The sequence below is a fragment of the Arctopsyche grandis genome, chromosome 9 (assembly GCF_051622035.1).
Source record: "Arctopsyche grandis isolate Sample6627 chromosome 9, ASM5162203v2, whole genome shotgun sequence".
Classification (NCBI taxonomy): Eukaryota; Metazoa; Arthropoda; class Insecta; order Trichoptera; family Hydropsychidae; genus Arctopsyche; species Arctopsyche grandis.
The window spans coordinates 13266491-13281608 of record NC_135363.1 but is presented as its reverse complement, the minus strand read 5'-3'; the positions used below and the strand labels follow the sequence as shown (position 1 = coordinate 13281608).

Genomic DNA, 15118 nt, shown 5'->3' with positions numbered 1-15118 from the left:
ACAACTTCTATACTTTTAATTCTTTCTTAATGCCCGGTACACACAGTATTTTACGTTGATATGTTTGCGTTGACGGATGTTTTGTATATGAAAATTAAAACAGAAATTACATATTTTGTGTTTATGGAAAGCTTTATCCAAAGATTTCGACATTTGCTTAGTTGGTTTGTCTCCCGTCAGTAATGTGGTAACTTTTTCCTGGTTGTTTATGCACACCATTTAGAAGTATCTCAGCATATTTATTCGTTTAAAATAGTAAAAGCAGAGCTTTTTAGTCCTGGAAAAAATATATACGCATTATTGCACACAGTGTTCACATTATGCGACTATTTATAAACCGGCAGCAATTTACTCTCGGAGCTCGTATTGCTTCTCTTGCGAAATGCGGTCCTCGCGTCTTCTTCTTCTTCTCGTCCGTGCAATTTTTTTCTTCTCGATCTTCCAGTTGTCTTCTGTTTCCAAGGATCGTGATCTCTTCGACCACTCATCATACATATCTTCGGTATCGTCTTGGAAGCTTGAGACCATTTTTTGCCCATCTCGGTTGGTTCCTTGTAACGTGCGCGCGCGCGCGCGTCCCCCCATTAGCCGCTCGAACAATGCAACAATAGCCATAAAACTCGATCTTACGTATTTAATGCAATTGGTTGCACTATAAAAAATATTTAATCTTTGAGATTCGACGCGTTCGAAAAGTGCTTATTAATTTTTAGCATCAGAAGCCATTGTCCCACGCTGGTATTGTATATAATTTTTTTTCGCCTTCAGTTTCTTAGCGCATTGCGCTAATGATATAAATGACATCAGTGCGAGATGCAGTATAGCAAGCACGTGACGTTATTATAAAACAAGTTGATGTTTACTCTGCGATATATGAACCTTTTGCTTCTGTGTGTAACGCAACGCTCGACAAACATACGGTGTCCTTCCTTACAGGGATGCCCAACAGTAAATTACTATCCCGACCGGTCAGTCGTCAATTATTATCGTTTTTGTTTTATCGAGAAATTTCTACCCTTCATAGCAACAGTGTGGCTAAATCGTGAAATTATCACCTTTACCGGTTCGATGTATTATATAGGATAGGCTTGAGTTCTCACAGTTTTGCACAAATGATAAGCCAGCTGGCAACTTACTTACGGCTCGTATTAACCGACGATCAAAACGCTCGTTCCACGTACCGCTGTATCACGATCGATTGTTAACCTTCCGATGCACTTTTGGGGTCTACAATACTCAATTATGTATTATAGTGAGAAAGCACTTGCTTATTTAATTTCACAGGTCCATTTCATATACAGTAGTTGTTTTTTATTAATTTGTAAAATTCAACATATGTTTACGTATATACATATATTTACTATATATAGAAATCATATTTTTATATTAAAAATCAACATTAGCATCGTACTATGATTTAATTTCTTAAAATTTATGTATTTGAAATATGAGTTTTACTAAGAAAATCGCCCACTTTCATACTGTGTATAACTTTCAGATAGATATTTTTACATAGATATTACGAAGTTTAAGAACGTTGTGTGTGAATTTTAATAATATATACGTATGTGTATTGAGTTATAGATTTTAATCATATTTAATACCTTTGATGTTGTGACTTTTCAAAGGAATTGATCTTGAAATTGGAATGATTCAACCACCAGCCTTCGCAGGGTTAATTGGTTCTGTATGAATTTCTTTGGAGGCTATCACGAGTGTGAAGATGATAAGGTGTCAGAACCCGAGGTGTTGTATTTTTGCACTCTCGAGATCATGCATCATGCACTTTGAATGAGCACACCTGAACCGCCCTTAACATTAATGAACCGCACCTAACCCTTCACTAGATACGTCAAATTTGCATATTAACTCGCACCGTATTATTTACACCGTGTTACATTTTCATATCGTATTTATAAACTTTTCCTCGTGAAAAATAAAATAATATTCCATAGCGCGAGTTTAACGCTCGCGGCCGTTCACGATTTTCCATCGAAACACAATCTCTGCTCAACGAGCGTGTATTTCATCTATCATTGATCTGATCACATCGCTTACAGTCTTTCCCGAAAGTGATGCACTCTTGTATCCGCTTTCGTAATAAATCAATTGAATAAAGTTTTTAATCGACGTTTAAAACTATCATTTGAAGTTTTACAATGAGCACGTGCGCGAATCTAAACGGTAGCCGGGTTTTATAGGTTCATCATGTTTATTATTATTTTACACGTGGTTACGATGTCGTAAGCTAGGTCGTAATAGGATTCTATTGTTATTGACATGCGCGTATCGAAAGTATAGTAATAAGGTGAGCGTTTCGAATGATTTCAGTTAACAAAATATTGCAGTGAAGCGCTATTGGCCATCTTACAATACTCCTATGATAGGCACATAAAGAGAAGATATTATTACCGTTTTAATGTGCGGTGTATTTGAAAATAAAATTATGATCTTAACACTTCGAATTGAAATTTAAAGCTTTGTATCGGAACTGAACATATAATATTATACGTACATACATACAGTTGACCGGTTCAGATATTAAACATTAAGTTTTATTAATAAAACTTGACTATATTGTTTACTCGTGCCATTTAAAATTTGGCACGCGTGCCACAAATGGTCTACGTGCTCAGGCTAGATGAACTTTTTTATTCTAATAGTTGATTTATAAATAAGTCGTAGAGAAACAGGGACATTTGAGATGTTTATGTTTGCTTGTTTGAAATCATTCGAATTCATACGATTTGATATGTATGTAGTGAGGAGTGTCGTGCAATTTGCGCGGATAAAATCAAAAGTACACTCACCCCAATCAATTAATGAATAATTCAAATCGTGAAGTTTGAAGAATAGTTTTTCTGTCAGCCTTATTGGCCGTTTGACATATTATATTGTAATATAATAAACATATTGTTGCGATTTTTCTTAGAATTGCACGTCGCCGTTTCGGGATTCGCTTATTGTGTCATTGCGGAGTCATTAACCGTGTGATTCACATGGCGGCCATAACAATTAATATATGTGGCCATCTTCTGTATATGGACCGGTCGCATTAGCGGCCATTGTCGGCCCTCCGGGGCAGATAAGACACCCCGTTGTCGCGATGAATTAGGCGCGCGGTGCAGCAGCCCTTTGTTGTCATCATCGACAATAACGAGCTGCAGCAGCCACCTTGTCCTCCTCGTTGTGCCAGCCGGAGGAGGCCTTTGTTGTCCTCTGACCGGGACTTTGTTCTTTTGCGCGACGTTTAACACTAGAAATTTAAACCGCTTTTCTATAATCATGCTCGTATTTTAATGCAGTGGCGTATGGTGGAGCCCATTGTGAACTTTGACCAGGTTTTACCCCGGGATGCTGACTATACTGCCTACATCTACATGTACATTGTATTTTCCGAGATATTTTCCATTACATTTAGTTCTGTTTTTAATAGGTTTTCGAGTGTTTTTTTTTTGCGAATATAATATGTCTTTCAGATTATTCTCTATTTTTGAGGGAAAGAAGTTGATGGTTTTCCTATTATTATTTATCACTTTTATATGCATACGTAAGTAATAAGGATGTAAATTTTATTTTTTTATCTGTTCATAAATTGAAAACATATCTAGGAATATTTAGAGTACAGTCCATATTTTAGTCCAAATATCCATGATTTCAAGTGTTGTGCACTTCAGTATGCCAAAAATTTTCACTGTTAAACATGGATTCGAATATACAATTTTCACTGTTAAATTGGAATATATTCCAACTAGTCAAAATATATTACAACTGGAAGATACACTTCTACTGTAACACTTATACATACATAGTCAGCAATATGGCTCGGTGGTTGGGCTTTGCCTAGCATCGAGAGGTCGCCGGGTTCGTTCCCATGAATTAATCTCGATTGAAAGGAATTTATTCTGTTTATATTATCTGTAATGCTGCTGGTCAGACTTGGATATTTGTTATCCAGGTTTGATGTTTAGATTATATCTAGATATCTAGATAGAAGTCTCGTTAATTTCGAGCTTTTCAGTGTCTCGTAATTCAGCGACTGATGTAATAAAAATATGCTGCATTGTTTTTAATTGGTTAGGAAGGCGCATTGCGGTTTACCTGCTAGACCTTCCTGGTATATATGTATGTAAAAATAAATATACCAGTAAGGCCCAACAGTTAAACTTCCTGCTAAATGCGCTTTCCTGGCCAATTATAAACATCGATAAAAAATTATGTTTATACATTATCATAGAGATCTATAACAAAAAGATCTATGGACAAATTTGATAACGATAATATTTCGAGAAATTCATACATTCCACAGAGGGGGTAGCATATTTATAATATTCGAGTATAAACAGGAAAGGTTTTTGACAATTAAGTGGAACCGTTCCATTAAAATCAGATAAATTCACAAACTCTGATAGAAAACCTCACATACACACATATATCTATCGAAGATCTGGTCAGCAACACTGGGCTAGGGAATGAACCCATGACCACTTAGTTGAAACCATTACACGGTAACTACTGAGCTATGTTGCTGATTACATACAAACTCTAATCATCGAAAAAATTGGATATTTTTATCCATGATTCCTTACTTGGTAAACAAACGCCTATATTCAAAAATCTAACCATTGATCAGCAGAATGTATGAACAAATACGAGCTTTTTTTTATTATTTTAGCCCGAACACCTCTCAAAATACTTAAAAATAAAGCAGCCAACCTTCTACTAAACTGCCTAGTTTATTAAAAGATGAATTTTGAATGCACAAATTCAATCGTCACCTTTAATGTGACTGTTTGTTTATGCGTGCAAATACACGTTAATTTTTGCATCACTAAAATTATGTTAAGTTTATTACGACGAGAATATTAAACGTGCGGCAAGTCATAAGTGAAGAATTCGCATTCAATCATCATCATCATCACAATTCGAGTCATTGAAAATCATAGAAATACGATACGTCAATCGTATCATTGGACGAACCGCCACTGGAATAATAAATGCACCGTTTTCGTTTTGCACATGTGCGAGAGCTTCGATACTCGATCGTTTTATTTATCCCGATGAATATCGTTAATTATGCTCCCGACCGTTCGGGTTAAGCGGTTATCGGCTTTAATCCATTGTCCCCACCCCGTACTACGAGCAGCTCGCTATTCGCGTTATCTGAATCGGAACGATTATAATACACATACATACATGTAAATATGTATATATTGTATATAGTGTGCTAATTAATTGCCCGATCGGCCGTGAATGAGTTATCCGTTCACTAGATTTTCAAAATTTGTATCTATTGTCTACGGTCATTAGTATATACATATGTACATATATTACCTGTGGTTATTAATAAACGTTATGGTTAAATTAATTGATGATATCGTTCCTGAGACCGGTCCGTTGGCCAATGTGGATCCTTTTATGCAGTGTTTCACAATCTTTTTTGGAACATAGTATGTATGTATATGAAATACATATTCTATACTTCTTCAAATATTTGGCCAAGATCCACGGTGATTTCAAATAAATCATCTTATTTTTGTAATTTCATTTTATGTCTTTTCTGAAGATTTTTCCTGTGTCTGTTTTTGTTTATTTATCATAATAATATTAAATAACATTTTAAAAATAATAAACGCGGATAAATAAATACTATTTATTCTATCAATTCCATTTATGAATATCTGATTAGCTGCCGCTGCTAGAACTTGATTGAACTAAAAAAAAAATTGATAACGCAAGGCGTTTATTTCCTTCTTCAAATGAAATTTTTATATGAAAATTATATTAAAATCTATTAAAAAGCATTCAAAAATGCCTAGTTTTTTGAATGATTTTATCTTGCATAGTTTGCTATCAGCGGTCCATTAAAGAGAACATATAATTAGAGTTGCTCGTCAATAAATTTACTAGGTTTCTCTTTGGCACTTGGGTCTTAATTCTTGTAAAATATAAATATATCTTAATTCTCCCACGTGGTTGCAGGTTAAGTATCGCTGCCTTAGTCGAGATCTTGGTAAAGGCATTGCCGCCGCGTGGGCTAAACAATGCAAACCAGCACGGAATTATATAAATTAACGGCTTAAACAGTTGTAATTGCGACCAGTTGCCGACCGCCATTGTTCTGCCGCTAATGGAAAACCCCTGTTTGTCCAGCCTCACTTCGCCAACCCCCGTCCGTTTGTTGGTTTTTGCAAAATGTAAAAGAAAACCAGAACATACGCAATTGCACGGTAGAGTTTACGAATGTGTGGGCTATAAATCGTTCTCGTATCCGTTCCCGTTTCCGGTTTCTCGAATTGCATTAGTCGGATAATCTTTGCTCTTCTTTTCCAGATGGAAAAAATTTCAGTAAGACGGTGAGGTTTCTTAAACCTTTGGTATGTGTCGTCGGATCGATAACCTTGTAGGCCTTTTCTGTTTAGTGGGTCAGCAATAAAAAGATGAGATTTTATCGAATAGTTTCGTATTGAAATTATCGTGAATCAATCACGCCGAGGAGCGGTTCTTAAACTGTAACATAAATGCATGGTGCATGTGAGTAATTTAAAATTTATCATATAGTTTCCATTTTATATAATTCCATTTGATTTTTTTTTTATTTCGGGGTGGGGGGGGGAGGTTGATTGTAAAGGGCTATGTTTGTCTTCGGTCTCCGTGACGGGTCAGAATGTGAAATTACCGAAAACGCAAATATCGGAAGGCAAAGATCGAAAATCGAAAGATCAAAAAAAAGGGTACATGGTAAACGGTACATACTCACTTAATTTGCGCGAGCAGGATACAACAGGAATAAAAGGAATAGGCTATTCCTCCCGTATTAATGTGCGCGCGCAGAATTTAGTCCGTGCCGTTTAACATGCACACTTTTTTTTGATCTTTCGACTTAAGATCTTTCGATTTTCGATCTTTGCCTTCCGATATTTGCGTTTTCGGTAATTTCACATTCCGGCCCGTGAGGTAGACCCGTTTGTCTTCAGCATTTACAGTTTTTCGTAAGTGTTCAAAATCGTATGTTGATTTTTGGAAAATACGAAAACAAATATTCATACGTACATACATATGTAGTAAAATAATTTTTCTTTTGATAAAAATAGGTTATTGTTGAAAAATTCAAATTGATTTTCCAAAAAAAAAATCGTTATTTTTTATTTACTTAATTGTGTTCTTCGCTATTTTTTATAATAGACTTCTTTATAATACTTAACTTATCATTGCAATGAAATTTGAGTGGCGTGTATGTATATACATATATGTATGTTACAGTCCAAGTGTATATTTCGTTATTTCATGAATATTAATAGCTTTACCTTATTATACGAACCAATATGGCCAGTTATAGTGTACAAAAAAGGACAAATTGACAAACGAACTATGAAGTTTGTTCATGCACAAAATATTAGGAAAAAGTTTAATCATTTATTCTCAATCGTTTGTCTCATCCTCTATGTATTTATGCCTACCCTTGTTGGCAATATTTTGAATATTAGCGGAAACGGGAATTGTATCAACGTTTTAATGTGGTTTCCATAGTATTCCCCTTTTTAAATACTTGGCGTTTTGACATCTCAAATGTTTTGACACCTATAAGTTTCATACGACACCATGTAAGTCTATTTGAAGATAGCTTTTGACTTTTAGCACTTAAACTAAAACAAATAGTTCGTATATGAACGAACTGGAGTGAACACTTGGAGTGTAACATATGTATACTCGACTTAGATACATAATTAGGGAACCACATTTTGTGATGTACTGTTTATGTATGTGTACGACTATTTGATTTATTTGAATGCGTTTACATAAATCGCGTATGATTGGCTGAAAACGCGGCCTGGACTAATTACAGTCGCTATATGTTAATTCTGTTGCTTGTCGCTTGGCTTTTGCCTCCGCATCTCGTCGCGCTTTCAGGAACTACGATTCGATTTTGATGTGTTCGTGTTTTTTTCTCTCTTTATAGCTCATAGTATGCTCATATCATGAGAAAATTGTTCATCAGCACCTTCTAATATAAATAACTGTCAGTCGGTTGACCAATCGGCGTGCAATTCAACTCTGTAGTATTCTCTCGTTATAGGCATATAAATCTCGTTGCTTATTTACCAGCTTGTACGTATATTTTTTCCTCGCCATAAGCGTTGGCATACATAACAGATTACGTTATAACAACAAGGTGTTTTTTTTTCGCTTTTAATACGAACCAGGGTCGCGTCAACGATGAACCCTATAGCTTTTCGTATTGCATTTCGATACTAGCAATAAATTTACTGGTGGTACTATTAGTAATTGGTAGTAATCTTTTCCCTTTATTTTTACTTCTATCTTATTTATTTATTTTATTTATTTATTTATTTAATAGTTTTGGACCATTGTGGCATTACAGGAAGAACCTAATGCGCCACAATGGCCTACATTTGAAAAATATATAAAAACATGATATAAAAACAAGTAAACTGTAAATAAAGACTTATAAATATAGAAATAGACTAAATAAATCTTATTGGTATCTTATAAAATTAATCGCCATAATAATGCTATAATAAAAATGAACTACTGTATTTATATTAGAGCAATATGACATTGTGGAAAATCTATCCAACCCACTTTTATTATCGGTTTTACATTATGTTACAATTTGCAGTAAAAGAAGTATTAAAAATAATAAATATTACTGATTATTTTTATAATGTGTATCAAATTTTAATTCTTAAGAATGTATTACAAAATATGTAGGTATTTGTCGTTCGTATCACTACTTTGTCGTTTTCTGTGACACAAATCACATATAAAAAATATTACTAGAGAGTGCATCGGCGATTTTCCTAGTTTCCCATCGGTCGTGAGGTGCAGACAGGTGGGCGCTGGTGGTCACCCAACCAGATGCAGTCGGCCTCTCCTCATATGGAGACCAGCCAGCTCCGCCAGACCGCCGGGCTCCTGTTATACAGAGACTTTTCACTCGTGCCGCCGTTTAATATTTTAATTGCTATTGTACGATCGAAATACCGCGCTCATACCGAACATTGGAAAATTTCTTACAGCGGAACATTTATACCTATATTTATATTATAAAATACCTACAACTTATTATATCGAGATACTCTTCAACACTCGAGTTGCAAATAATGTTTGTTTTGGTATAAGTTGTAAACACGTTGATCAAATTTATGACCTAACCTATTACTATAGGTATAAAATGAATAAGTAGATGTCATACAATGCTTCAATTCGTATTGTTATATATTTTTTAATTGGCAATACTCTTATCTGGTTTATATTATATCATATATCGGCTTTGCTCGGGTGAATGAAAGTTGAAAAAAAGCACCCTGACCCCCTTCGAAACCCGTCTACATTTATCATGATAATATACAAAATTTGGTGATTTTAAGTTGAAAATTGATTTGTTTAGCTATAGTATAGGATAAAAATAAACACATTCTGTTTTGAAATGCATAATCAGATGTATTGATAGATTGTATCTAGGGGGTCCCTAATACTCGTAAAATCAATTCGAATATCGAAATGGTAAAATATTCGAATATTCAAATATATTACATACAGGAGAATTATGTTCTTATTTTGAAAAATAATTTCACTCTTCTTATCGCTTAAACAAGGCTGAAATATATGTATTTTTTTTAAATATATGTGTAAATAATTTCAGAATGTAACTAGTTACATTCCGAAAGAAAACCATTAGTTATCTGAAAATTCTTTATTATTATCCTGTAGTCTTTATTTTCAGCAAGTAATTGTAAAAGTAATATCAATTGATGTAATGTAAGAAATACACGTTCTCGATTTATAATTAGGTAGTAGTGATTGATTAATGTTTACGGTTAGAAAATTTGACTTTCAATACCGTATTAAAAAAAACAACGAATAAGTATTCGAATTTATGAGTATTGAAAAACGGGCGAATATATTCGAATATTCGATTGGGATCCCTAATTTTAGCATTTGGCAATGCTTAAACTTGAAAAATCTTTTGATTTGATCTAGAATCATTATTTGATTGTTTTCTTAGCCCGGAATTCGAACTGTAGAAAATATGATTGTATTGTAATTTTTTTCAATTGAATTAAAAATGAATTGATTGACAATTTCTGACGTTGCACATACGCGTGTTTTCTACTTGCGTACATTATTTCAATTACAAAACGCTTGGAACTTGTATAATACATACATATATATTTATATTCGTATTTAATTATTTTTAACGATTTTACTCGCGCAATATAAGGAAGGACATACATAATTTTGACAAATGCAATTCCATTCGCATTGCATCATTGTCTTATTGAGTTTCACTAGATTTTCTCAGATAGGTATGGAAAATCGTAGGTTACGTCACCTTGTTCTTTTATACATATACATATTTTTTATCGGTCATCCATATAAGGGATGCTAATGACCCGCTTCGAATGCAAACGAATTCAATTAACCCTTTGCCGGTCGGCCGTCCTCCTATTTTTCAGAGTTCGTGCATTTCGTGCCCGCCGTATAAACATCAAACGGACAACACAAAGGCTTTGTGCGAGACGTAAGCGATCGCTATTTTATGTTATGTTCATTACTATTTGTGCGCTCAAGTTTTAACCCTTCGCCGGCCGTCGGCAGCGCGGAATCTGACGCTTTTTGCGATAAAACTTATTCGCTTGCTTCGAGATCAACCCTTCGTTAATACGGGAGAGTTTCTTTTTGCGGCGCGCGCACTGTTCGGAATCCCTTTACTGCCCATTGTTTGTTATTATATTCGATGGGAATTGAAAATTTTGCTGGTTTTTGCTGTTCCTTCAAAGTGTGCTTTATTACATGTTCGATTTTATTTTTGTTCGCAGGTGGAACGATCGCCGATGAGCTCTGGCGGGGAAGAGAGTGGAGACGATTCGGGCAGTGAAGCTGAATCTCCAGGACAAAGGCAGAGGAGTCCAAGCCCAGAAACTTCAAATATTCCTAGGTATTTAAAAAGTCTAAACTATGCTTTTACCGTTATCTATGTAATTACAAAAAATGTCAATATTACTTATGAATATATACATACATATTTCTTTCGTCTCCAAAGATAATTTTCAATTCGTCGTTTTAGTATTTGACTATTACATTGCGTTTGAGACATTGATTTTATTAATACGGATGAGAATAAAACAATAACATTATTTATAAGCTTGAAGTGCTTAGCTAAACCCAAGCGACAATAAATAAAATTATGTTTATAAACATTTTTGGGCATAGTTGTGGAGGAGTCTACACGCTGCCATAACAATTTACATATGTACATAGTTGAGTAAAAGCTGAATATGTTCATTGTGCTTACGTATGTAGAAACATAAATTGAATTGTATAATTTAGTGTCATTATGTAAAATGGGTTTTTCGATTTTTTCATAATACATAGTAGGTACATACATACTTTGTAATTTTAGTTATTAATTTTATTTACATATGTGATGAATTGATGGATCGTCATAAAAACTTAAATTAATGTACATATATAGAACAGATGTACATTTCTAGTACTATGACAACTTGTATGATCAATTTTGTCCATGTATAACCGAAGTCAAGTCGTCCAATATGGATTGTTATAATTTATTCTAAGTGGGTGGTGATATTCTAGCCTACTATTGTAAACTTGACTTATATAATAGTTTTATATTTATATTAAATCTGTAATTGTATGATTTCAGAGATGGGAATGTTGAAAACAATGCATTGTTCAGTGCAGCTGGTGGTGTTCTTTATCCGCCCGGTATGATCCTTAGTTTAGCAGCCGCAGCACAAGCACAAGAGCAGGGTATCAACGCTTTTCTTGATTTAAATGCGCTACTTATTTCTCAATATTTCTCATTCTCATAATGACATATTGGATTTTCAGGTGGTAACGGTCAACCACAATTTATAACTATCCCGTTGTCGATGGCGATGGCTGCGGCTGCTGCATCACAACAAACGACGACGGTAGCATCACAACAATCCAACGGGCTCCAAGATCTGTCTCGGCAGTCAAGGAAGTGACACGCGGAGCAAAAACGTCCTCTCGCCACTACTTTTTGATGGATTCGGCCGTTTAAATCCTTCGGTGGGTTTCGATTTTTCGAAGCTCTTCGCCGCGTGAACTTCGACGACCGATTTTCATTTATTATTTATTTAAGATTGTTTTTAGCTTAGCAACGTACTGTATTCGATCTCGCAGTTTTTAAACTGGACCGACATCGTTGTATAGAGGTCACTATTTCTAATATATTTAATCTCGTGTTCACATATGATTTCGCACGCATGTGTGCGCTCACATTCGACTGAAACGTTCTAGGTGAAAGCATTAATTTCTTGGATTTAATACAAACGGATTATATGTATGTGTTACACACAAATAATTAAGAAGTTGTAGCGACATAGTAAAATATTTTTTCAAAAAAAAAAATTTATAAAAATATACATATATCATATTATAGAATCTATACACTTCTAAGTAAAATTATATGATGTACTATTTTAATTCATTCAAAATGTTAAAGTGCATTTTTATTATTATTAGTAAATTATAAACATTTAAAAATTTTACAATCATCTGTATGCTAGCATCATCTACATATAAATAAAATACATATACGTTTACTACTCGTATATTTCATGTGTGTTTTTAAGTGTTTTGTACACTAATTTTATTTTTTCTAACTGGCTTTTATTTTCATAAGAATACTTCATAATTTTAGTACACACTCAATCGCGCATATGTAATCTCATACATAAGCACTTAATTATGTGTATATGATGTACACATTTATAGAACATAGTGTAGTTTTTTGATACTCTGTTAAAACATAAGTTTTCCATCATTATGAGAAATCATGTCATATCTCAGTTAAATATTTCATTGCAGTATTTATAAAAGTAAATTCATATATGTTTGTATATTTATATTGTAAAATTCTAACTACACTTGCCAAATTTTACTGGTAATATAATTTGTAAGCTTTTATTAGTTTAATGCAGTCATAATTATTTATTAATGTATTATGTTGACATAAAATAACATTATTAGCTTTGAGTTATAATATATACGAGGTTATATTCCTTTTATAAAAATTTGATTTATGATGGATGCATAATAGGTGTGCATAATTCATTTACTCATTCAATGCAATATAATATTATCAAAGTACTTAATGATGCATACCTATATATGTATGTACAATATTTGGAATGAATTACATTTATTTCATTTAATTCATAATCAACATTTTATATTCATAACATAATATCTACATACACATGTGAATATATTGTGAATGCATTTTTTTATGTAAGGTCATTAATAATAGTACATAGTAATGTAACACATTAGTTTGTCGTATAAATATTTGATCGTTTTTTCTTCTTTTCATTTTAAATCAATATTTAATATATTCATATAGTAATAATTATGCTGCGATGGGCTTTTGTAATATTCTTATTATGATACAATAGTATTTATTAGACATGGGAGAGAAATTACACGCAAAAGAGAGTAGGTATTTTTAATTTTTGACATCATTGATGATTTATTATTAGTCGATGACAATTGTCTGGTGCTTATATTTTCAATTAGAAAATTTTAGAAATTAAACCATAAATTAAAAAAAATTTAGGAAATCGGTTCACACCGTGTATAATAGAGAAAAGAAAGATATTTTAAATTAAAAATATATTATTGATTTTTTTTTATTGATCAAATTTTTATTGAATGAATGTTTTCATTAAATTTCATGTGATTTATACGTGTTTGTTTGTATTAGAACTTCATGATTTTTATGTATGTGGAGTCAGATTTTAATTGTAACTCATTGAATCCAATTCATATATTTGTAATTAAAATTTTATACTACCTCTCTCATCAGCCAACAATTTTATACTTGATAGAATAGTTGAATAAATATTCCAGTAAAAAGTGTTCGATAAATCTATTTTTTTATAGGTAAGATCATCAATGCATATTTATTTATAATAATAATATTAACATGTTTGTGGTAGAATATGTATAGTAAATGCGTAGTTTGTTCTTTTACTGTAGGCAGAACATTAATGACAAAAAACGTCTTGTTAATATTTTGATTTTGAAGTCAAATATTCAATCTGACTCCACTTATATCATACATAATTGTATTTATGTAAGTTTTTTGTACACATTTTAATAGGTGACGATTGCGAATTGAAATTTTTTTATATTTTGGATATGTTAACAATTTGAAATGTTAATCTATGTACTTGTAACAGTATCTATTATAAGGGATTGTGAAAATTTTTCAAATTTATTCCTTCGACTGATACAATTGTCCTTCCCTTACTTTTGTATTATTTTTTTTTTATAACTTTAAGGGTAATGTGTGAATTTTGTTTTTTTTCCTCTTCATTATTTCACTATTTTATTATTATTTTTATAAATAATAACGTAATTCGTTTTTGGACCGTTTTGCGTTCTAGTTTTGTTTTGTTATATGCTAGTCAAAAATAAATTGATTTTCGAAAAGTTTCAATTTTGTTTTTGTAAGTAACCTTTTCCATTGAATGATCCTACATACATATGTACATATACATACATACTATATCTTCGAATTTTCCTTTATTGATGTATGTTTTCCATTTCTTATATCCATCATTTTTATGAATTTATTCTTAGTACAAATACATATGACTATGATTAATTAAAAATATATACACACAATTTTAAAACCTCATTATAAATGTATATTATAATAATATTTGTAATTTTTCCAAAATAATCTACATATGTATGATGCTGTAAAATCTTTCCATGTATAATATAATTCTTCTGTACAATAGCTTAGCATATTTCATTATTTATTCAGTTAATATTATACATATAAAATTATACATTTTAATCATGTTTGTATATTTCATTGAAATTATTTAAATACAAAGCATTCAGGCATTTGAGTTTATATTATGCGCAGTATCAAAGTTTGATTTTTTTAAAACTCACAATGTACGATATCTGTTAGAACAGTTAGTATGTACATATGTATATGCACATACGTAAGTGAATTTTATTATTGCAATTTAAGGCACATTTCAAATTAAGGCACATTTAAATGTTTGTAATTAAAATATATGTA

General features: G+C 32.4%; 1 protein-coding gene across 1 annotated transcript in view; it reads left to right on the top strand.

Annotated features, from left to right (window-relative positions):
* Positions 1–14514, top strand: part of bs (serum response factor blistered) — an 87723-nt gene extending 73209 nt beyond the window's left edge. The window contains exons 3-5 of the mRNA XM_077438705.1: positions 10845–10963; positions 11693–11799; positions 11881–14514. Of these exons, the coding sequence (XP_077294831.1) occupies positions 10845–10963; positions 11693–11799; positions 11881–12020 (366 nt within the window). The 3' untranslated portion in view covers positions 12021–14514. The remainder of the gene's footprint in view (positions 1–10844; positions 10964–11692; positions 11800–11880) is intronic.
* The last annotated feature ends 604 nt before the right edge of the window (positions 14515–15118 follow it).